General features: G+C 43.2%; 1 protein-coding gene across 1 annotated transcript; it reads right to left on the reverse strand.

Moving 5' to 3' along the window:
* Positions 1 to 4,168: 4,168 nt before the first annotated feature.
* serpinf1 (serpin peptidase inhibitor, clade F (alpha-2 antiplasmin, pigment epithelium derived factor), member 1) lies at positions 4,169 to 11,260 on the reverse strand. The gene is made up of 8 exons (XM_079508825.1): positions 11,194 to 11,260; positions 8,813 to 8,873; positions 8,483 to 8,675; positions 7,760 to 7,915; positions 6,743 to 6,946; positions 6,479 to 6,618; positions 5,507 to 5,717; positions 4,169 to 5,084 (listed from the first exon to the last, which is right to left on the reverse strand). Exons 2-8 carry the CDS (start codon positions 8,870 to 8,872, stop codon positions 4,834 to 4,836), a joined length of 1,215 nt encoding a protein of 404 aa, XP_079364951.1. The 5' UTR covers position 8,873; positions 11,194 to 11,260; the 3' UTR covers positions 4,169 to 4,833.
* Positions 11,261 to 12,315: the final 1,055 nt, after the last annotated feature.

Consider the following 12,315-nt stretch of genomic DNA (forward strand, 5'->3'; position numbering starts at 1 on the left):
CCACCATCTGTTCTCTCCCCTCCAGGTAGGATTGCATCCAGCTCACTGATGTGCTATCGAAACCAATTGCTTTTAGCTTGTTAACCAGTATGGAGTGGTTCACGGTGTCAAAAGCCTTTTGGAGGTCCAGCATGACCATGCCGCAGTATTTGCCAGCGTCCACCTCTTGTTTGATGTGGTCGCTCAAATAGAGAAGGCATGTGTCAGTGGAGTGGGATGTTCTGAAGCCAGATTGGAACTCGTACAATAATTTATTAGTGGCAAGATACTTTTCAACCTGTTCATAGACTATTTTTTCCATCACTTTCGAGATGGAACTAAGAATAGAAATAGGGCGGTAGTTGCCGGGGTCTAATTTACTCCCTTTCTTGTGCAAGGGGGTTACTTTGGCCAGTTTGAAATCTTGGGGGACCTGTCCCTGTTTGATGGAGAGGTTTACTATGTGGGTGATGATTGGAGCTATAGAGATGGCTGAGTCTCTGAGAAATTTGGAGGGAATGTTGTCATGGCCTGTGGCCTTGTGGGGTTGGAGGGCACTCAGTTTCTTAATTATCTCATCAGTTGTTACCATAACTAGTTTAAAATCGTCTTTACAAACACCTAGGTTTTTGTAGAAGGTTGTAATGTGCTCTACACCAAAGAGCCCAGAGTGGGAGGGCAGTTTGTTAACCAGAGTTGTTGCTATGTTTGTAAAGAAGATATTCAAGTAGTTGGCCACATCAAGGTTGTCAGTGATGAGAGTGTTGTCAGATTTGATGTTTATGTTCGAAAATCTGGTTTTTAGTTTCTGACCATAGCTTAGTTGATTGTTTAGTAGCTTCCAGAGCTCATGAGGATTGTTTTTGTTTTCCTGAGCTTTATCATTAATGAAGTTACTTTTAGCTGATTTGGTCATGGCAGTTACACTATTTCGTAGTTTGATTCGTTGTGTATTTAGGTTGTTCAAGCGAGCTTGGCGAACACTGTCGAAGCGCTTGGCTAGCTTAGACTTGCATTTTAGAACTTCAGAGCATTTTTTGTCTCTGGCTTTCATTGCAGCCAGTATGTCCGAATTCATCCATGGTTCCGAGCGGGTTTTGCCCCTGGTGGTTCTCAAAGGAGCCATGTTGTTCAGTACTGATGTAAATTTGGTTTTGAAGCCAAGCCAAGCTTCTTCGACAAGTGTGCTTTTAAGCTCATCGGACCAATCCAGACTCTCCAATACTTGGTTAAAGACCTCACTAGAGTAGGTTTTGAGGTCCCTTGATATGACTGTTTTGTGGCAGCCGGTCTTAAGTTTTTGTATTTTGCGGGTACAGAATATCATAAAATGATCACTAAGCCCACATACAATAACCCCTTTCTTGGAGATTCTGGATTTGTCCGAGGACAGAATGAGATCAATGACAGTTTGAGTAGAATCACACACTCTAGTGGGTTGGGTAATTAGCTGACTGACACTATGTAGATCACAGAACTTACTGAATGACTTAAACACAGGTGCTTCCTTACGTTGCATGTCTGTATTGTAGTCGCCAATCAGGATTTTCTCTACACATTCCTCCTCAGCTAAGCACCCCTCAAGTATATCATAGAACCCATGTTGGTCAGGCGGTCTGTAGACGGTGCCCACTAATACTGATTTAGCCTTTTTGAAAATTAATTCAACCCACACAGTTTCAATTTCATCATGCTGTAAGTCAGTACGAGTAACATATTCAGTGTCTTTGTGAATATACATACACACGCCGCCACCATGCCTGTTTCTGTCGTTTCTGATCAAAGAATAGTTCTCTATTTCAACTTCTGGGTCTTTGGTTGACTCATCAAGTTTGGTTTCAGAGAAGCTAATGATGTTCGCCTTACCGCATTGAAACATATGCCTGATTTCAGCCATTTTGGGTCCAAGGCTGTTGATGTTCAGGTGAAAGATATGAAGTCCGTTGGCTCTGACTATGGTGCTTATTTCCTCCGTGGTGAAGTAGGGAAGCGGAGGGCCATTGTTGATGTCTGTAGAAGCCGCGGGTTGCCGTGGGGGGAGGGTGGGGGGTGCGTGGGGGTCGTCGTGGGGTGGCGGGAGTGGGGGATGGGGTCCCTCGTCCAGGTTTGTTGAGGGCTCTGGTGGGGCCGATTGAGCCATGGTGTCGACCGGAGAAACAGCAGAAATAGCAGGTAAAGTATCACGGTGTCCGTCTCCAGCCGCTTTGTCCCCCTTGGTTGGATGTGGAGACTCTTCATGCCTGTAGATGGTGGTGTTGTCCGTGTCTTTTGCCTCGACTGCCGCCGATGTAAGATCCCTCCGCCTGCTGTTGTCTGGGACGCGCTCGTCTCTTGCGAAAGTAGTATCCACAGCCGGGACATCAGCGTGTATATCCAGCATGGGTGTGCAGGTTGGCTGGTGGTGAGGAAGGATGCCAGCGGTGTTGTTGTTGTTGGTGGTCGTCGCCTGGCTGGTCGGCATTGGTGTTGTTGTGTCGATGGTGATTCCTTTGTTCTCTCCGGTTACTTGTCCACTCCGGAGCCGTCTTGCCATTTGTCGTGTGTTCACGGGACCAGGGTTACTCTCGATGTCGCCAGACAGTAACAAAATAATGAGAAAGAAAGATCTCTTCCCTTTGTTAATCTGGAGTTTGTCTCTTTGTGCTAGTAGGGATTGAATAGCTGCTAAGCCGTATCCAGGCCGCTTTCCAATGATCCCGTTGACTTCGCCACTGACCAGGTAAAAGTCGCTGTGAGAATCCTGTTGAAAATCCTCTTTTACGGTTTTGTTTTTCTCCATTTCACCTCGATGTAATCCCCTTGGTATATTAAGATAGGAATCCGTACACCATAAGAGGAGAAAGAAAAAATGTGGAAAAAACCGTGACTTTGAGTCAGACGCGCAGGAGCTAGAAAAAACACGTCACCAAGGCACAACATGCATTAGTGACTGCAGGTCTTATTACTGCAGCCAGGTTGATTTTGAGAAACTGGAAAAGCTCCGTTACGCCAGAGATCACAGACTGGACCCAACTTATGACGGAAACTGCATCCTTCGAATACTCAATTGCCAGGAGGAACAATGTCAAAGGGAAGTTCCATGAAATATGGGACTACTTTTATTTGTATATTAAAGGATGGTTGCATTAACAATTTGTAATTGGTAATACATTACGGATATAATCACTATTGTCAGCAACAGAATGTGGAGGGGTGTTGTCCATTGGGGTTTTTCTTTTTTGACTGCTAGTTGTTTTGTTTTTGTTTTTTTGTTTTTTCTTGTCTCTTTCTTTTGTGTAAGTCATGTGTATTTTGTATGCTTTATTGTAAAATCATAAAAAAACTTTGATGACAAAAAGAAAAAAAAGAAGAAAAAAAAACAAAAAAAGGAAGTAAGCTGAATGTGGAGAGCTAGTGACCTGCAAGACATCTTTGCCAGTGAGAAATTCAACACTGGTCAGATGACCCATTGACAGGAAAGATGGTAATTACTTTTTCTAAGATTACTGGAATTATGCAGAACCACTATTATACAACTGCTGTTCTAAGGCCGGAAGAATGTAGACTGGATGCCAACACTTGGTTCGATCTCCAAATGTTGAAACTTTTCAACCATCAAAGTTGTCAGCAAGCATCTGTCTCTTTCTGTCTGTCTGTGCAACTTTTTACTCTAGTCTACAACATTGTAGGCCTATCCATTTCCAGGCCTACTTTGATTCCATAGCATTTTTTTTGACACCCTATTGTTCTAGCTTTGACATTCTTGTCCTGCCCACCTTTCTGAGTTATCCCATCTGTTAATATTACATCTCACACCAGAGTAGGATCACAACATCAAAATGTATAATTTAGTATGCATGGTGAACCCTGGATATTCCTGTCCTCTTTTTGTATAGGTTCACCTGCTGCTGTTTTGCTCTGAGTCATCTTTTTTCCCCCTGTAGCCACACTACTTGTGTGACTGGAAATATCTGACTCATTTTGCCTTACTACTAGTCATAGAGGTTTACACGTATACTTTTGCCAGTTAAAGTGTAATATTGGATTCTCTTCGATAAATAGAACACCACCAACTATAATATGTATGTCTCGTTTGTTTAATTGGGTTCTCTTTACCTACCGTTGTTAATCTGATCTTTTGGGTCACATTTATGCAGACATATAGAGAATTCTAAAAGGTTCACAGACTTTAAATCACGACCACAATCACTATTGTGTTGTGTGTTCAATTGTATTTGTTTATTTAGTTTATTGTTCCACTGTTTTATATGTTTACATTCTTATTTTTCGTCCTCACTGGATGACAATGACAAAAAACGTGGTACATTTATTTTAGAACTATCATGTTTGACAACTTTTGATTTAAAAAAATAAAAAAATAATGATGTTCCTTCTGGTGAGTACAAAGTACCTTTGAGACGCCCATCAGATAAACATGATCAGACTCATTTTGTTTCAACATGAAAACGTCAAATTCTTCTCACATAAAAATGTCCAAACAGTTCCAGGGGCTGTCAGTTTTGAGAGTTAAATAAAGTCTAAATACTAATTGGCCTTTTGATACAAAGTCAAATGTCTCCTAGCTGCACATCCATTTACTAGTACATGCACTCATTACACAAAAGCAAACAGCCGTTTTCCCTCCTAGGACCTGCTAAGAGTGTGTGTGTGTGTGTGTGTGTGTGTGTGTGTGTGTGTGTGTGTGTGTGTGTGTGTGTGTGTGTGTGTGTGTGTGTGTGTGTGTGTGTGTTTGTGTGTGTGTGTGTGTGTGTGTGTGTGTGTGTGTGTGTGTGTGTGTGTGTGTGTGTGTGTGTGTGTGTGTGTGTGTGTGTGTGTGTGTGTGTGTGTGTGTGTGTGTGTGTGTGTGTGTGGTGCCTATTTCCTCAGGTCTTTGGGGCTGACCACCTTGCCAATGAAGAGCAGAGCCCCCGAGGGCTCATCCCTGACCAGGTAGAGGAAGGGTCGATCCACGCGGTAGGAGATGTGGCTGGGCAGTGCCGTGGTGCTAGGATACTGCGTTCCCTCAGGGGCCATCTCCATCGCGACCTTGTGATTGACACTGCTGACCTTTAGCGGTTGGGCTGATATCTTGTCCAAGTTCGTCTCTGCCAGCCAATCAGCAAGACCTGGAGATGGAAGGAGGAGAAAGGTGGAAAAAAAATAGGGAGAAGTAACAGTGTCTGTCGAGGACATAATGTAGGATTGTTTGAATTTGGGTGACAAATAACCACTAGAACCATAGAATCCCCATTCTGGGCGTGTCATAATAACAAAAATGGACAATCTACAAGCGCACAACACATCACGTTGTGACATATTTTGGTGCAGAGGGGACAAAGAAGGGGGGCAAGGATAGACCCCTCAGGGGTCAATGTTTAAGTGGTTAAATGCATGGCTCACTTGACTGCTTTTTAGTCCTCTCGTACTATTGTATCTATGTATCTATGCTGGATGCCGTGGACATTTTAATGTGTGTGCATCAGTGTATTTTATCTATGAGAGAAAATGAGAGGGAAAAACAGAAGAAAATGTTTTCTTGTCCACTCACCCAGGTCAGTGAGCAAGGGCAGCAGATCTGTGGAGTAACTGAATTTTAGGACAGGCAGAGTGAGGGACACGTGCGCTGGGTGTAGGTTCATGGAGAGGTCCTGGACGAATTCGGCTGTCAGGCTCTCCTCCATCAGGGTCATGTTCCGAGTGACATCATCAGGAAGGAACACAAACATGCTGACATCATCCTGCATCTGAATCTGAGCGATCTGTGTGCAGAGATTGTGGTCAATGTGGGGTTTAATACTGTGCAGGAGGATGCTAAACGCACACCAGTCTTAGTAGTGGTGCCAGCTCACGGCAGAAACATCTAAAGAGTTTAAGTCTTAAAAAGACAAAAAGAGTGGCTGCACACACTGATAGCCAAAGAGCCGATTATTTATTAGGATGCATTGCAGAGTAAAACCAACGTTTCGGCAGTACAACTGCCTTCTTCAGGGTGGGGTTTAACCACTTAATATCTATATACTTTGTTGTATAACAATTAGCAAAATAGAAGATCTACACGATACAACACAATTTTTACTTTTGAAATTATTATCTAATAATAATTTCTTTATTTATTATTATTTTTCTTGAAACATTTAGAAAAATTGCCCAAAATAGGTACACCAGATTTATGGTTTAAACGTCTTGGCCCGGACGGTTAGCTTAACCATCTGGGCACCTAGGCTGCTAAGCCAGCCGGTCGGCGTGCCGCGGGTTCGACTCCCGAGCCCAACGGCCTTTGCTGCGTGTCACTCCCCATCTCTCTCCCCCTTTCCTGTCTAATTACTGTACCCTATCAATAAAGGCAAAAAACGCCTCGATAAATTGAGGGAATGGCTTTAGTGAGAAAATTATATTATTTTTCAGCAGCACCTGTTTACATTCATACAGCTACATACAGTACATATGCAGTGCAAGTAAGTTACACTGTAATTAGGTGAATTGTCAGCGTCAGCCCTTCATTCAAATAGAAAATACTCACTGTGCAACCAATGTCTGGGTCAATTCCCATTTTAATTGGGTAGTTGTCCTGTTGCATCATGGGAATGCGAGCGGGACCCTCACCATCGAGCTGGAAGGCTTCCATGGCTCCGCTCTGACCAAACCGAGTCATCCACTTCCCTAAACACAGAATGACAGTATTGACAATACAGACCCGTATATACATTTGTAGAAAGGTACAACTTTATAGCAGCTTACATGCTAATATTGTCAACAATATGGACATTTACCTTTTTAGACTTACCTTTGAAGTAGGCAGCGCCCACTGGATTCACCCCTACGGTACGAGGGAGAGGCTTTGTCAGGAAGCGGTCCACCTTCCCACCTGTCTCCTGTTTAACCCACTCGTTGATGTCCTTTGTATCCTTGGCACCGCCCATGAGAGACTTAGGTCGAACGCCATACTGTGTCTCCACCAGGCCAAAGAATTCCTGTTTCTGACGCACCCCTACAGTGAGACAGAACATAAAGAAACGAAGGACCCTGTATTGGTGCAGGCACACTGGCATGAGGCATGCAGTGGATAGGGGAATTGCAGATTTCCAGAGGTATAGTGGGATTTATTTCCTTTCTTGTAGGGGTGAGAATAGATAGATAAATTCTTGCCAGTAGTACCCCAATCTTCATTAAGGGTGTGTGGTTTGGTCATGAATAAATAAATAAAGTATGGGAACAACAATAAATCAAACCAGCCCGATCTCACCCAAACATGGTGAAATAGCACAGATTGGCAATTCCGTACATACACGCCTAGAAAACACAAATATCCGTACTTATTACACGACTACTGTTTTGAGTGGCGTGGCTTTCACTAGTATTGTATGTACGGAATTGCCAATCCGTGCTATTTCACCGTGTTTGGTTGAGATCGGGTTTGACATTATTTAAGATTCTGTGCTATTGGGTTACAACTCGGAAGGGGCTGAGTCGGCTCTACCGAACTTCACAACGTTCGACACGGCAACTTGCGCCCTTTAGCGCGCTCGGTGGTGTCTCTCATGGCTCAAGTTTTGTAGAGACGACGCCCCTCCGCCATGGTCAATGGGGTGGATTTCAGTGTAATATGTACGGATTTTGGGGTTTTCTAGGCGTGTATGTACGGAATTGACAATCCCTGCTATTTCACCGTGTTTGGGTGAGACCGGGTTGATCAAACACACCCTGTTTAAAGAGATTCTCATGCACATTTATTACATAATGGTCCATTTGGTTGTATTTGTAACCAGTGTTTACATACAGTATATAGAGTCAATAAACTCACTGCGAGCCAGGTAGATGCGTGCAGCAAAGCTGAGGCCCTTTCCAGGGGCTCTGACAGAGCCCAGGAGCTCTTTCAGAGTGTTGTGGAGCTGAGGGTCTTGCAGGGTGTGGTACCTCAGAGCCCTGTACAAGTGCCTCTGGCCACGCTCAGATGCTCCTGGGTGGGGGAGAATAGGGCAGATTTTAGACTAGACCAGATGTTAGATTAGACTAAATATTATGAGATTTGTAAACCACATAAATGTGGGGTGTTATGTATTGTGCCTGCTGTGAGAAAGGGGTAAATTAAGGATAGTGATAACAACAATCTTCCTAATTGGGTGGTTGTGTGTGTGTGTGTGCGTGCGTGCGTGCGTGCGTGCGTGCGTGCGATTAACCTTTTAAAACCGGGAAAGCATGTGTCATTTTAGATTTTAGCTACATACCTGTATATAGCAACATACTGTAGGTTTTTCAGATAACTCTTAGTATATAGAACACTGGTTCTCAAAAATAGCATACTGTATACAAGCTCACAGCGAGTCACTTCATGCCACACTGCAAGCTTGTAAAAATGTTGAAAGTGTTTAAAACATCTTCTCTTCTGGGGGGTCCATGTCACAAAGCCATCACAGATAGGGGCCCACAGCCAAATACATATCATTTTTGGGGTGTTCCTTGGCACGAAAACGTTTGAGAACTACTCATTTAGAAGGCATTTGTAGAATCGTCCTCAGATACCAACCCAGAGAGAGCTGTGAAAGCGCTGCAGAGATGCTGATGGGGGACAGGAACACGTTGGCTGTAGGGTTCCTATTGGTCATGGCACGAAACAGGTTGTAGCCAAAATCTGAGGTGGCGGCAGCCATCTTTGTTCTAGGTGTTGTGAAGAGGTCAACGTGCTCCTCCTCGGCTGCTCCTGTCTCCTCCGTGTCTGACTGTAAAAGTAAAGTCAACATGGAGAAAGGTCAAGCAGAACGACCACCCAGATAGGTACAAAGAAACCGAGCACTATAACATATTGATGACAAATATACACAGTTGTGGAACAAATTTAACAACACGGTCTCATCACCTGCGCTTGAGAAAAGGCTAAGAGCGCTGCCAGAAACAGCATAAAGGTTGTGTGCTTCATCCTGTAACACAAAAAGTGTGATAATGAAATACAGATGTTTGTCTTCGTACACTAAAATGCTCCCTCCTAATGTTGGAAGAATCTCTCTCTCTCTCTCTCTCACACACACACACACACACACACACACACACACACACACACACACACACACACACACACACACACACACACACACACACACACACACACACACACACACACACACAAAGTCACACACACACACACACACACACACACACACACACACACACACACACACACACACACACACGCACGCACACACACTTTCTTATGCACCAATATACACATCTGGTTTTCATTGGACGTCTGGTTGAGTTGAAGAATAAAAAAACAAACAAAAGATCATGTGCACCTCAGACCACAAACCACCCAAAACTGTCTCTGTTCCTTTCTCCTGTCTCAGCCATTTTATCTCCTCCTTTATTTTTCCTCCAGATGTTTGATGGTAAACCCAGATGCTCATCTTTCCCCAGAGGTAGACGTCCAAAACCACAGCAGCAGTCTTTGTCCCTGCTGCTCTGAAGCAGGTCAAGGCTTTGATTAAAAAAGTGAAATCCTCTGTGTATGTGCTTATTATCTTCCAAATAAGGATACAGTTAAAATGATGATCTCAGACATTTCTTTCAATCCTCTCAGTCAACTCAAACTCAATTGCCCTTTCCTTGCTGAATTGGGTTTAAAAATACATGATACATTTATTATATATATGAAATTACTGATTGGTTAAATGACAACCCAAAAGATCAGGGCAAGAGACAAATTGTGTGTACTGAAACAAGTTTTGACATTGGGTAGCAATAGCATTCTACTTTCCCCCGATCCTCTACAAGTTCAAACATCACTATTTCACTCTTAGCGTGCCAAACGAAATCCCCAGTTTTGGCTCAAAAATATGTTTCACACAGGACTGGATGGCTTCACAGGAACATTCCATAGGCTTCAGACAGGTCCAGTCTAAAATCTTTGGCAGTCAAACCATTACTCTAACTCTGGCCCTTTGTGTCTGCAACTGAATGCCTCTAATCCACATGCAACATTTTCTCACACCGCAAATGATGGTCCATCTGTCAGAAGAATATGGTTCTTGTGTGCAGAGGGGATATATCAAATAGTAGGATTACCAAGTTATGAATTATGCTGTATGTATTAATTATATGTAGCCTACTAATCAATGTTTTTGAATACTTATACAGATTAATCTTGGCTACTGGAACTTTACCATTTAACCCTAAAGAGAGACTTTTAGAGCTGTATGGTTATTTTTTAAATACCTATCTATTTGTCAATGAGATCATTATCATTACACTTCATGCCACATTACACTGATTGATGCCAGATTGCAGAAACAGCCAAGAAGGTTGAGTAGCACATGTAAAATCATGCTCAACACTGTCCCAAAATGCCCAACCATGTTTTGGTATGCATTGAAATTGGCTGCAAGTCTCTTTGATATCAGACGAGTGTTTTTCTTTTCCCAAATCTGGACCGGGGCCCAAAGGTGGGGTACAGGGGCGATTGAAATAGTTCACCGAACCAATCTGGAGAAATTGGTCATATTTATTTATTCTAGGCTATGCTGTCAAAGGCTTTCACATGAATACATAAAAAGGGAAAGTTGTATGGCACAAGAATTGAAATAGAAAGTTTAAAGAATATTGGCTACTGTTAGTAGTAGTGCCAGTTTCTAAGTGAGAAAATGGAACTATTATGTAAGCCTTGTGTAGCTTGTGGAAAAGATTTGTCAACATTGTGTCTCTGGCAGTGGTAGCCTACACGAGAATGGAAAGTAGATGGAAAGAGTGGGTTGTCTTTTCTGAGAAAGAAGTTGTGTGGAGGACTGGAAAGTCTCTGTAGCATTTATTAGTATGATGAATCAATGCACGTTAAAGAAAATATAGGCCTACAGTTATTGTATATTGACCTGCACACCAACACAACCCCTATCTGTTTATCCCCCCTCTTGTCTTTCCTTTTTTAAGACACGCTAAATCAATGAACAGACATTTTTTACCTACAAAATTAACGGATATTCCATTATGCTTGAATTGATGGAGGCTTATTTGACTCAAAACTCTTTCACTGCAACATGACGCACTGGAAACGCACATACCTCGTGAACGAATGTCCAGAGAACTAACGTTATTCAAAAGGCAATAGATAGGCCTATTGGATACTTTACAAAACAGTTTAAAATCACCTAAAATAAATAAATATTAGTACAAAAAAGGGTTTCCTGTTATTAAACAAATGCAACACGTACGCGATGCGAAAAGGTAAAGATGCGTAAAGGCAGCACTCACCTTTCAGCTTGAACAGCCGTATCCACGCCACGGTCCACTGTCAGCTCAGTTGTGCTGCCTGCCTGGGTTCTAGTGGAGTGGACAGGAGGGAGGAAAACACAGCGGGGTCGACTAGCATGGATTCCATTCCACCCGCCCCGCTCTGACGTGGATTTGTGCGCTCTGCCTCCTGGAGACTGGAGTAACGCGCGTTGCGTTTAGAAAGCTGAGAGAACTATGTTGCTTTGTTGTTGTCTCCACCAGGCCGAAGGCATGGGGAGAGAGTATGTTTTGCACTCCGTCCGTCCGTCCGTGTGTGTGTCCGTGTGTCCGTCCGTCCGTGTGTCCGTCCGTCTGTGAACAGCTAATCTCCGGCACCGTTAACCCGGTCGATGCCAAATTGTGCACACACACTCCCTGGATGCCAACGATGAACCTCTGCCCCAAAATTTCCAGAACGGCCTGTTATAGCGCCACCAGGAGGCCGCTTTGTGCAAAACAAGTTTTTGGACAGTACACCTACAGATTTTGTCCAAACATCAAGCTAATTAGTACACAGTCTCTCTAGAGCCATTCAACGAAACGGGTCTTTCAGATTTCTCAGACTCCATCCTGATTGGCTAAGATTGGCTTCCAAAGTTCGCAAGAGTGCTCAGTTTCAAACAAAATGCTGCAAATCATGAACACATCATGTGATTTCCGTGAAATTGCGCACGTACATTCCCACTAGGCCGAGGAAGAAATGCCACGTGAACATTTTCAACTCAGCCTCATGGTGGCGCTATAACCGGCCAAAAAGTGTTTTTACCTCCAACTGCACGGATTTGTGGATAACTTTTTTTGCCAACTCCCTAGAGGCCAAGGAAAAACCTTTGCCTGGAATTTTTCACATCTGCTCTTTATAGCGCCACCAGGAGGCCGACATATGTAAAACACATTGTCTAATATTACTCCTTCAGATGTTATCCAAATTTCACGCAAATCGGTACACATGCTCTCCATAGTCATGTGATCAAGACGGGTTTGTTTGATTTCTCATAATCCACCTTCATTGCCTACGATTGGCTTCTAAACTTTTCAGGAGTAATTAATGATTAACACCACGTCTGTTTACATTTGTAGGCATACAAAAACATGTCCTAT

This window comes from Electrona antarctica, assembly GCF_951216825.1.
Source record: "Electrona antarctica genome assembly, chromosome: 8".
NCBI lineage: Eukaryota > Metazoa > Chordata > Actinopteri > Myctophiformes > Myctophidae > Electrona > Electrona antarctica.